Below are 11,602 nucleotides of genomic sequence, written 5' to 3' on the forward strand. Positions count from 1 at the left end.
TGAGTCCAGGGCCAGGGGCACCCCTCCCCCTGTGCCGCCCGTCTGCCCTCAGCTCCTCCTGGGGAGCGGTGAGCAGCCGCCCCAAACCCCCGCCTGCCAGGCGCCGCCTCCTCCACGCCGCCCCCCGCCGGGTCTCCGGGCTCTGCCTCCCAGGGCCGCCCAGGGCGCAGCGGCCCCGTCGCGTGTGGCGTGTCATGAGCCTCCGGGCCGCAGGCGGCAGCAGCGCGCGGGACACAGTGGAGCGATGCGGCCGGACACAATGTAGCCAGGGCGGCGGCCGCGGTGAGCAAGGCCCGCGGGGCGGGGGCGCCCGGGCTGGGGGGGGCACGGGGAGGGGGCGCGGGGGCGGGGAGGGGCCCGGGCGGGGCGGGGGGCTGTGCCGCTCGCGTCCGGGAGCCCTGGGAGCCCCTTTGACCGACGCTGCGCGACCCGCCCAGGCACGATGCCCGGGTGTCCCCAGCCCCGGCCCGGCCCGGCCGGGACTCAGCCGCTCCCCCACCACCCCCATCGGGAGAGCTCAGCACGCCTGGTGCGGGTGGTCTGCACCCCCCCAGGTGACACTGTCTCGGTTTCCAGCGGGCAATGCAGACTGCGCAATGCTGAGGCAATGCCAGGGCGCTCTGAGCCTCAGCTTCCTTCTCTGTGAAAGGGCAGGAGGCTGAGGGTGCCAGGCTGAGCTTGAGGTGTTGCGCCTCAAGGTGGAGGGAGGGACCCATGGGTGGGCAGTCCTTAAGGAGACACAGCCGCTGCCCAGGTGGCAGCATGAACGCTCCGTGGCATGAGACACAGGATGTGGGAAGTCAGCTTGGCCTGAGCTTGATCCTCCAGCCCCCTCCAGGCTTTATTCTGATTTCACATGAATTGCTAAGTCACTGGGACACCCCGTCCCTCCCCCCCCCATCTCTGGGCAGGCCCGAGAAGGCTGTTCTCCAGAGCACCTCTGGGCTCAGCAGAGGCTCCCTCCATCTCTGTCACATAGCCCAGGGTGGCTGCTGCAGCTCCATCCATTACATCTGCATCCCAGCCAGCAGGAAGGGGCAGGGGCTGAGCAGGGTGGCCGCTCCCTTTCAGAACAGTCCCGGAAGCTTGTCACAATCCTCCTAGCGCTCTGAGCCCGGGTGCGATGAGTCCTGCAATCACACCCACCTTCTGGGAGTCTGGGCTGAGCCCCGGGGGCCCACACAGGAGGAGGGGTGAGTGGGGACTGGGACGCTGGGGGTTCTGTGGGCTGTCCTGGCACCTGATGCTCACTGGCCGGTCCCGCAGGTGGGACTTCCTGGTGCAGAGCAGCCCGCATGGGGGCCGGGCTGAGGCCGTGGGACCGGATCCCAGCTGCCCCACGAGCACTGTGCCCGGAGCTGTCTTCTCAGTAAGAAGCCCCTCGCGCTGTGACCAGTGGCACCTCGCTGGGGCCCCTCTGACAGCGGGAAGCCTCACCAACAACTCATTTCAGGATCGGTATCGACTGCCTTTTCACCTCACAGCGAGGCGGGAACTCTCGTCCCCATTCACAGATGAGGAAACTGGGGCTGAAAGCAGTTCAAGATCATGGCCCAGCTAGTTGGGTGGGAGGCCTGGGGTGCAACCCCCCACTCCATTGCCCATCAAAGCCTTTCTTCCCTGCCTGGTGCCCCCAGATTGCTGACTTGGAGGGAAACAGAAAGCACTTCTGCTGGGTGGGGCCCCCCTTCATTGTGGGTGGCCTGGAGCTGAGACATTGGGGGGTGCAGCCCCGGGGAGTCCTGCCTGTAGCTCCCGGGGCTGAGCTGGATGGCAGCTCACCTTCTGGGGCTCCTCCAGGCCTCTTGGGGTGCAGGTAGGGGGCTGGGCTGTGGAGCATCTGGGAGCTGTGGACTGGAGGGACTCAGGGCACCCCTGTGTTTCCTCTCGTGTGCCCGCCGCTGTGCTGACCACAGACAGCAGAAGTGGGGGCCCCGTGAGAGGTGGGACTCGGACCCCCCCGATCCATGACTCCCACCCGTGTCCCTCCCTTGGAGGGTTCAGCCCCTCCCGTCTCAGCTCATCTCCTTTCCAAATAGCTCCCAGGTCCAGCTGGTCTTTTTGCGGGGACACAGCCCGGCACCCGGAAGTCATGGCCGCTCCCCAGTGGCAGTGGGTCAATGTCATCACTGGGGGTCCTCCCTGAGGGGACTGGGGGGTGCTGGGGATCGAGCCCCACCCAGGAATGTGGAAGAGGCAGGCCCTCCCCCAAATGCCAGGAACTTGGGAAGGGGAGGGTGGGGCGGGCTGAGACTGATCGACCCCCCTGCAGGTGAGATGCTATGGAATATGACGAGAAGCTGACCCGCTTCCGCCAGGCCCACCTTAACCCCTTCAATAAGCAGCATGAGCAGAGAGCTGGGGAGGGCGCCCCGGAGGCTGCTTCTGAAGGTGGGTGCTGGGGCAGGTCGCAGCCGATCGGGCCCCTTACCCCACTGACCTTCCCTGTGTTTAGGGCCCCCCGCCTCCTTCTTCCTTCCTGCTTAGCCCCCCGGAGAGCAGGAGGGGACAGGAGGGAGCAGGAGGAGTCAGGTGGGGGCAGGTGGTGGCAGGAGGGAGGCAGGAGGGGGCAGGTGGGGGCAGGTGGTGGCAGGAGGGAGGCAGGTGAGGGCAGGTGGTGGCAGGAGGGAGGCAGGAGGGAGCAGGAGGAGGCAGGTGGGGGCAGGTGGGGGCAGGAGGGAGGCAGGTGGGGGCAGGTGGTGGCAGGAGGAAGGCAGGAGGGAGCAGGAGAATGCAGGAGGAGTCAGGTGGGGGCAGGTGGTGGCAGGTGAGAGGCGGGGGGGGCAGGTGGGGGTAGGCAGGGGCAGGAGGGAGGCAGGAGGGGGTAGGTGGGGGCAGGCAGGGGCAGAAGGGACCAGACTGACCTGCCGCCCCCGCCCCAGCGGCCCCCCTGGAGCCGGAGCGCTGCCATATGGAGCACGGGACCGACCTGGGCTTGGCAGAGGACCACTTCTCCCGCCCTGTGGTAGGTCTGGCTGGGGGCGGGGGGGTGGGGCGCTGCTGTCTCACCTGTCCTGGCTGGGCCAGCCTGAGGTTGCCTTCGGGCCCCTCCCTAAGCTCCAGGCTCTGGGGAGCCAACCTGAGCGCACCCCAGGAGGGAGGTGCCCCTTGCCCTCCGCCCCCCTGCAGCTGCAGGGGCTCCCCTTGGGGCTGGCTGTATTTTGGGGTTCTAAGGCAGCCTTGTTTTGAAGAACAACATGGCTGTAAGATGAAAAGGTTTGAAAACCTTTTTGTTTTAGACAAACCATCTCCAACTTTTGTTTGGGAGAAACATTATGGCAACATTAAAACAAAGAAGAGCTGCCTCAATTCCAAGCCCTAACTCACCTGGCACGCTCGAACCCCTTTAAGCTCGGCCCGTGGGGGTGGGGGTGGGAGCGGGGGAAGGTCAGAGACCCAGCGCCTGGGTAGACCGCCCTGCTGGAGGCAGCTCCTGGCCCGGCCTCAGCTACCTCACCCCACCGGGCAGGGTCTGCTGCTTGCTTCCGACGTCCAGCAGCTGCGGCAGGCCATCGAGGAGTGCAAGCAGGCCATCCTGGAGCTGCCTGAGCAGTCGGAGAAGCAGAAGGACGCAGTGGTGCGGCTGATCCACCTGCGGCTGAAGCTGCAGGAGCTGAAGGTGGGTGCCGGCCATGGGCCCCTGCGGAGCCAAGGCCAGGGCTGGGACGGGGTCCTTTCCAGGAGCAGGGGAGGCCGTGCCCCATCCTCACGCAGCTCCTCCCTCACTCAGCAAAGGACAGGACCTAACCCCAGCGCACGTAAACCAAAGGACACAGGTTGCTCGGAGGCCCAGGGACCCGTGGGTAACCTCAGGAAAAGGTGTGGCCGCTGCTCTGAGCCTGACCCCCGGGCAGCCTCCTCGGGACAGTGGACCTGCCGCACAGCCCTCCTGTGCAGAGGGTTCTCAGAGCTTCTGTTTCTGGATGAAGCAGAGGGTTCTTTTGCCAAATATGCTCAAAGGACCAATTCCTGAGACACTGGGGTTTCAAAGAGAGAAAAAGTTTATTACTAGGCACGTAGCAGGAGAGCAGTGGGCCTATCGGCCAAAAACTCTGTCTCCCCGAACCGCAGTGATTCTGATACTTTTACAGAATTAAATGGGCAGGTTTTACGATAATGAGCACTGACGTGAGTAGAGGTGATCTGATTCCTGAGCATGGGCAGACCGATGGCACGCTTAGTCACAGAGGGCACGTAAGGACACGGCGGCCTTCATACGATGATGGGCGTGACTCTTCCTTTCGTAACGAGGTGCAGGTGACCTGTAGGCTAAAGTCTAAGCTACTGTGCGTGTCGGGGGGGCCCATTTTGGTCTGAGATCCAGTCTCGGTTATCAAGGTAACTTTGGACTTGGGGTGGGTTAGCTCTGGGCTGACCCAAGACTCTTTATTAATAAACATGAGAGGCCGTCTTCAGTGATTACCAGACTCTAAAGTTGAAACACTGGTAACTGGGTACAAAGGAAGGTTAGTTACAGGTTTTTACAGTCACAGGGGCACAAAATAAAGGCTCTATGATCATTCATCAGAGGTCAAGGCAGTTGGATTACAATTTAGAGATTTCAGATATTTCCCTCTGCCTGATCCAATACAGCAGGAAGCAAAAAGGAACATCTTTGTAATGACTCAGTGATGAGCATCATCCCTTCAATCCTAAGTTGCTGGCCAGACCTAGTCGTGGCATCCAGGGGCGCGGAAGGCGGAGTGATCCCTGCCTGGGCCCCAGCCACCCCAGGAGGCAACTGGAGGGCAGCCGCAGCCCACAAAGGCCCTGGGTCCATGGGTCCTGGTCTGACTGCCACCCTGTCCTGTGCTGGCTGGGGAGTCCTTGGTGATTTAGAGTGAACGGGGTATTCATTATGATATTGGTCAAGGTGCAGCCAAGGTGCAGTGGCTTGAAGGAGACGGACGTGCAGTTTTCTCTGACATGACAACCGGGAGGGCAGCTGGGTCTGGAGGCCAGCGTGAGGCCGCAGGGCCACACGAGGCAGGGAGGGCAAGCAGGCCGCTGCCGTCCGGGGCGCTGAAGGCCGTCTGGGCTCGTGGTGGCCCCAGCCTGCCTGGGGGGGTTGTTAAAGGGAAGGGGGGCATGGCGCTGGGAGACAACTCAGTTGCTTCTGGAAATGCTGTGTCTGTGAGAAATGGGTTAAGGGGATCGTGTCAGGGGGAAGAAGCTGTCCTCGCTCCCCTGTGACCTCTCCTGCTGCCCAGGACCCCAGCGAGGACGAGCCTCACGTCCGCATGGTCCTGGAGCATCGCTTCTACAAGGAGAAGAGCAAGAGCGTCAAGCAGACCTGCGACAGGTGCAGTGCTGTCATCTGGGGCCTCATCCAGACCTGGTACACCTGCACAGGTGGGTCGCCTTGCCTGCTGGCTGGCGCTTGGCCACTCATGTTGGATTAGAATCCAAGACACATGGCGCTGCCTCCAGTGTGGGAGCCCAGCAGCTCCACCCCGTCGTCAGGGCACGGGCAGGCCCTGGTCTGTGAGGAACAACAGCTGCCAGACCAGGCCCCAGCAGGTGAACCTGGGGGATGAGGGGGCATCTGAGGGTGTGTGTGGCCTGGCTTCACCTCCACGTGCAGCAGGGGTGCAGGGTACTGGTCAGGGAAGGGGGCAGCTGCTGAGGCCATGGACTGAAGAAGGGAGGCCAGCCTGGAGGAGGCAGTGAAAGGGTAGTGGGGTGCAGAGACCCAGTGGTGGAGCCGGTCAGGTGGGGGTGTCGGTTCTAGCTGGGGGACTGGAAAAGGCAAACGCAGAAAGAACGGAGTCAGGTTGGCTCGAGGTTTTGAGCCAGAGCAATGGAAGGACGGAGTTGCTGAAAACTGAGATGGGAAGACTTCACAGGCAGGGGGGCAAGTGTGGGAAGGAAGGCCCAGAATTCTGTTTTGGGCTTGTGCCCTCAGGTATTGGGGTGGACAGGGCAGGGCCCCCTGGGTTGCGGGCTGGGCTTGAGCTGGGTGCTGGGGTGTGGGCTCCCGGTGGCCGAAGGTCAGTCTGGACGGCAGGATGCACCCTATTCCTGAGATGTGGGTGGCCGGTTCCCCCTGTCCAGGGTGCTACTATCGATGTCACAGCAAGTGCCTGGGCCTCGTCTCCAAGCCCTGTGTCCGCTCCAAGGTCAGCCACCAGGCCGAGTACGAGCTAAACATCTGTCCCGAGACGGGGCTGGACAGCCAGGACTACCGCTGCGCCGAGTGCCGGGTCCCCATCTCCCTGCGTGAGCACTGGGGGAGGCTGAGCGGGCGAGGAAGGTGCTGGGGCAGGTCGCAGGGGGGCAGTTGCAGGGGGCCCCTGCTCTGGTGGGCCCGGGGTCCCACGGGGGTCAGAGGCTCCTGGGCCGGCTGGACCCCGTACTGTCCCAATGCTCAGTCGTGCCTGTGTCAGGCCTAAGTCGGGGTGGGGTGGGGGGTGGGGTGGGATGGGGGAGGCTGGGGAGGGGGCGGGGCTGTGACCTGTGGCTCCACCCACGTCCTGCCAGGAGGTGTGCCCAGCGAGGCGCGGCAGTGCGACTACACCGGCAGGTATTTCTGTAGCCACTGCCACTGGAACGACCTGGCCGTCATCCCCGCGCGCGTCATCCACAACTGGGACTTCGAACCGCGCAAGGTGGGGGGCGCGGGGCGCGGCCCTCCCAGGGCAGGGCGGGGCCCTCCTGAGGGTGCCGGGGGTCTCGGTGGTACCCCTGAGCGTTCCCAGGTGTCGCGTGGCAGCCTGCGCTACCTGGCGTTGATGATGCCGCGGCCAGTGCTCCGCCTCCGGGAGGTGAACCCGCTGCTGTTCAGCCACGTGGAGGAGCTGGTGGAGATCCGGGTAGGTGGGGGCAGCGCGTGCCCACGCTCAGGCCTCCTCAGGTGCTGGCCCTCGGGGAATCTCAGACTTCCTGGTAACCACCTTCACAAAAGTAGAGAGCAACAGGCGAGGCCGATCTGAGAGCGTGTTGCTGAACCCGCAGCTAGGAGACAACGTCAGGGTGTGGTCTGCGCAGGAGTGGGGGGTGGCTTTATGGCCCCCCTGGGTGCCGGCCCCTGGTCCAGCTGCTGGGGTGGCGGGCGGCTCAGCCCGCCCAGGCAGAGGGCTCGGGTGAGATGCAATCCCATTTCAGAAGGGACAGAGCAGGTCTTGGGGGTGACGGGGCACTGAGGAGGGGCACTGCAGCTCCATTCAGTCCTTCTGTGGGCCCCCTGCACCCTCGCTCAGGGCCTCCTCCAGGCTGAGCGTGCCCTGCCCCGTGCGTCCACAGAAGCTGCGCCAGGACATCTTGCTCATGAAGCCGTATTTCATCACGTGCAAGGAGGCGATGGAGACGCGGCTCCTCTTGCAGGTCTGTGGCTGGGGTGGAGATGGGAATCCGGGTGGAAGGCGTGAGGACTGATGTGTTCAGACCCGCTCCCGGGACGCCAAGGCTGGCTGCTGTGTCTCGAGCGGGGTGTCTGCCAAGCTCTGTCCTGAGGAGCGGTGGCCTGGGGGGCAAGTGGGCACCTGCCCCAAGGCGCTCCTGGACTGTGGACATGTGGCCGACACGGACATGAACAGGATCTTCCCGCAGCCCTCACGGGGGCCTCTAGGGGGCTGTCAGGGTCACTCACTTTCTCCAGATTTCACCTGTTTCTTCCTTCCACACATGTCCCCTGAGCGCCCGCGGCCTGCGCCCAGGGGCAGCGAGCGGGTGGTGCAAACCCTCGCCCTGGGGGGCAGGAGGGGTGGGCAAAGAGTTCCAGGCAGAGGCTGGCGGGGCGGGGCAGGGGGGTGGGGGTCAGAGCCTCCAGCCCCCCAGGACCCGGCTGGGCAGACTGGCGGGGGAAGGCTGCTGTGGGCAGAGGCGGCCCAAGTGGCTGGACAGACTGGGGTGGCCCGGATAGGAAGTGCGGCCCCGCCCTGCCTCTGCTGCCCCAGGCCTCGGCTCGTGCCCTTGGGACCACTGGGCTGGGGGCCCTGCGCCTAGGTGTGGCGGTGATGTGGCCCCTGCTCGGCGGTCAGGGCAGCTGCGCTCTGCAGCTCCAGGACCGGCAGCATTTCGTGGAGAACGACGAGATGTACTCAGTCCAGGACCTTGTGGACGTGCATGGTGGCCGCCTCAGCTGCTCCCTTGCCGAGATCCACACCCTGTTTGCCAAGCACATCAAGCTGGACTGCGAGGTGGGCCTGCTCCCCCTGCTGTGCGGCAGGCACGGCCTGCAGGGCTGCAGCCTTTCCCCCGGCTCCAGTGTACCTTTGGCCCCTGACCTGCCTGCTGTCTCCCCGCTCAGCGGTGCCAGGCTAAGGGCTTCGTGTGTGAGCTCTGCAGGGAGGGCGACGTGCTGTTCCCCTTCGACAGCCACACGTCTGTGTGCACGGACTGCTCTGCCGTCTTCCACAGGTGAGTGCGCTCCGGCCGCTGTGAGAGAGGGAGGTCTGGGGCTTACTCCTCTCAAAGCCCTTTGCCTCGGTCCCCAGACTCGCACTGGCCTCTAATGTCTGGCTAAACCGAAAGGTCCATGGGGAGCAAACAAGCTGCGGGGCTTCTGCAGCCAGGTGGTCCTGGACACACCTGCCCGGCCCAGGCTCTCAGCATGCCACCTGCTTCCTTCCTACCACGAGCAGTGTCTGGCACGCACTGGGGAGAGGTGCCCAAACTTTCTCATGCGCCGTACCCTTAGTGTCTCCTTAATTTTTTTCAAAGTGTCCCTAGGTCAAAAGAAATACCTAAAGTTTGATTATTAAGTACTTAGGTTCAACTTAGTAAGTATTTGTGTCCTAAAGACAATTTAATAGACATACATTGGAAGAAAAATAACATTTTAATTGAATTCTTCAATAAGCACAATCACTTAATAACGGGGTGGTGTGACTGCCTGGCCCTGGCGATCTGCCGGGTTTACCGGCCTGCTTGCTATCCGCACTTGAGCTCTGCATGGCACTTGCTGTTTAGAAGGCAACTGCTGAAACGCACCTCAGCAAAGCTGCAACATTGTTGAACAGACTGTAGCAAAAGCCAATGTTGAGACTGTACCACCCAGAGCTGGTGCTTCGTGTGCCATCAAATGCCGAATGTCCCTCTGTCCCCTTCAGAACTGGGAGCCGTTGCTGCAGCCCAGGTGTGCAGTGGGCAAGAGCTGCACCCCGAGATGGCCGTGTGGCTGTGTGGCCGGGGGGGTGTCATGGTGTGGGTCACGGTGTGGTGAGCACGTGCAGCCCGTGGCCAGCTCTGCCTGGGCACTGCTGACCTTCGTCTCTGACCCTCAGTTTCCCCATCTATGCAAAGGGGTGAGAGGAGTTGATGTGAGGCAGGCCAGGAGGACTCAGTGATGTCATTTCTTAGGCTGAGCACGTCTTCCACCCGCCCCCCAGGGACTGCTACTACGACCACTCAACCACGTGCCCCAAGTGTGCCCGGCTGACCCTGCGCAAACAGTCGCTGTTCCAGGACCCTGGCCCGGACGTGGAGGCCTAGCGCCCGCCATCTGGCCACCACTTCAGTGCTGAGTCCAGGTGCCTTGGGCTGCGGTAGCACCCTGGCACAAACCCCAGCCTTGTCCACTCTGCTGGGTCACGGGACGAGCGGTCCCCGTGAGGACTCGCCCGGCACCAGCCCTGCTTCCCAAGATGCCAGCCCCATGCCCCCTGCAGCCGAGGCTGCCAGTGTCCGGAGGCCAGTCAGCTCCCGTCCTGCACATGTCGGCTGAGGCCCCCAGGGGCCCTTGGGGAGTGACCAGCAAGCCACGGGGTGCCAGGGCCTGGCCCCATCTGCACTGGCTGGTCTGGGTTTTATGGGGGTTCACAGCCGCTCCCAGCCCCTTGCCGCTGTGGACCTTCCCTGCCCTCCACCTTCTCTCCTCAGGCAGGTGAGGGGTAGGCAGGAAGTCCAGAGCCCAGTTAGGAGAATGGGGCCTGCAGAGTGGGGCTCCCCTTCCATGTGCCAGAGGACTCCCCTCACACCACCGTCGGGGGCCTCCCCTACCCACTTGCACCTCTGTGTCCATGGCCCTGCGTGTCACCGGCCTGGGGAGTGAGGAGTGCGGTGCTGAGTGTCTCAGGGTGGGGCGAGGACAAGCAAACAAGGAAGCCATTAAGGAGGGTGGGAGGCGAGGATGGGTTGACATGGGCCCCCAGCCCTACTCCCCTGTGCCCCTTCAAGCTTGAAGAGGGTGTTAAGGCCAAACGCCTGCTCTGGCACCCCCGGACTGCAACGTGCCTCTCATGGGTCCTATGGATGCTGGCGAAGCCTGAAGTGACTGCGGCCAGCGCAGCATTATTCCACTACTGTGGTGACGGCACCCACAGAGACGCCCCAGGCCAGCCCTGTCCATGTGCCCCTGAGGATGGCACGGTCTTTGGACAGAGTTGTGGGGGGCCTCACAGCCCTGCAGGGAGCCTGCTGTATAGCAGCACCCACGTCTCCGCAGGCAGATGGAAGCACACAGTGCACCTGGGAGGCCGGCCCCATGGTGGCCCAGGGGTCACCGCGCCCTGCACCCTCATTAAATTGTGTTCTGTAGACTCTGGTGCATGTGGTGAATCTGGGCCTGGCAGAGATAGTCGACTGTACCCAGGGGTGGGAGGTGGTCCCTGTGGGGTGAAGGGTCAGTAGGAGAGAGAGCCACACAGGCCTGGGTCAGCTCCGACTTGTGTGTGTGGGCTCCCCATGCTACTCTCAGCCTCCACTTCTTGTGCAGAAGGGGGTGACAGCACATCCCTTGCAGAAGCATTTGACATTGGCCTGGCTTGCAGGAAATGCTCAACAAGTAGAAACTGTATCTTCTTTCCAGAATTCCGTAATTCAACTCAAGCAAAGCAGGTTCCCCAGAGGCCCCTCCAGCTCTGGAGAGTCCCTGTGACTTCACGGGCCAGTCCCAAGGTCCTCCCCATCATCGAATAGGGATTACACATGGGTGGACTGCAGGGGAACCCCAAGTTAGATTAAACCCTCTACATTCATTCTTCTATGGCGATACCATCTATGGTTTTGACCAAGATTCCAAAGAGGCAATGACTCAGAAAACATCAGGAATCTCTGCTTTAGAAGATGCCTTGTACATCCACCTGCAACCCAGGCTTTAGGCTGAAAGCAAGCGGGGGGACCGCAGCTATTTCTTTTTTTTTTTTTTTTTTAATAATTTTTTATTAATTAAAAAGAAATTACAAGAAAGAAACACAAACATCCGTAATATATGCTCATTCCATTCTACATATATAATCAATAATTCACAATATCATCACATAGTTGCATATTCATCATCATGATAATTTCTGAGAACATTTGCATCAATTCAGAAAAAGAAATAAAAAGGCAACAGAAAAATAAAACAAAAACAGAAAAAGAAAAAAAATTTTTACATACCATATTCCTTATCCCTCCCTTTCATTGATCGCTAGTATTTCAAACTGAATTTATTTTAACATTTTTTCCTCTATTATTTATTTTTTTTCCTGAATCTACTATGTGCTTTTATTTTTTTATCCAATTTTTAAAAATTTTTTTTAATTAATCAAAAAAAAGAAAAGAAATTAACACAACATTTAGAAATCATTCCATTCTACATATGCACTCAGTAATTCTTAGTATCATCACATAGATGTATGATCATCATTTCTTAGTACATTTGCATCGATTTAGGAAAAGA

The 11,602-nt window shown here is 61.1% G+C and overlaps 1 protein-coding gene across 2 annotated transcripts; it reads left to right on the plus strand.

The window, feature by feature from the left end:
• Window positions 1-155: 155 nt before the first annotated feature.
• Window positions 156-10,476, plus strand: DEF8 (differentially expressed in FDCP 8 homolog). Of its 2 annotated transcripts, none has more exons than XM_077133341.1 (13): window positions 156-282; window positions 1,267-1,458; window positions 2,273-2,391; window positions 2,883-2,965; window positions 3,470-3,619; window positions 5,211-5,352; window positions 6,055-6,219; window positions 6,481-6,608; window positions 6,699-6,812; window positions 7,243-7,323; window positions 7,998-8,138; window positions 8,249-8,358; window positions 9,330-10,476. In XM_077133341.1, exons 3-13 carry the CDS (start codon window positions 2,283-2,285, stop codon window positions 9,430-9,432), a joined length of 1,326 nt encoding a protein of 441 aa, XP_076989456.1. In that variant the 5' UTR covers window positions 156-282; window positions 1,267-1,458; window positions 2,273-2,282; the 3' UTR covers window positions 9,433-10,476. The 2 variants fall into 2 exon arrangements, with proteins under 2 accessions (XP_076989456.1, XP_076989457.1); XM_077133342.1 differs by having other exon boundaries at window positions 1,267-1,369.
• Window positions 10,477-11,602: the final 1,126 nt, after the last annotated feature.

Source organism: Tamandua tetradactyla, chromosome 16 (genome assembly GCF_023851605.1).
Source record: "Tamandua tetradactyla isolate mTamTet1 chromosome 16, mTamTet1.pri, whole genome shotgun sequence".
In the NCBI taxonomy this organism is placed as follows: Eukaryota; Metazoa; Chordata; class Mammalia; order Pilosa; family Myrmecophagidae; genus Tamandua; species Tamandua tetradactyla.

Excerpts from the sequence above, each read along its gene's own strand:
- DEF8 (XM_077133341.1), top strand. The coding sequence starts at position 2,283 with ATGGAATATGACGAGAAGCTGACCCGCTTCCGCCAGGCCCACCTTAAC. Across the intron at positions 6,609-6,698 it reads GGGACTTCGAACCGCGCAAG|GTGTCGCGTGGCAGCCTGCG; the intron begins GTGGGGGGCGCG and ends GAGCGTTCCCAG. Across the intron at positions 8,139-8,248 it reads ACATCAAGCTGGACTGCGAG|CGGTGCCAGGCTAAGGGCTT; the intron begins GTGGGCCTGCTC and ends CTCCCCGCTCAG.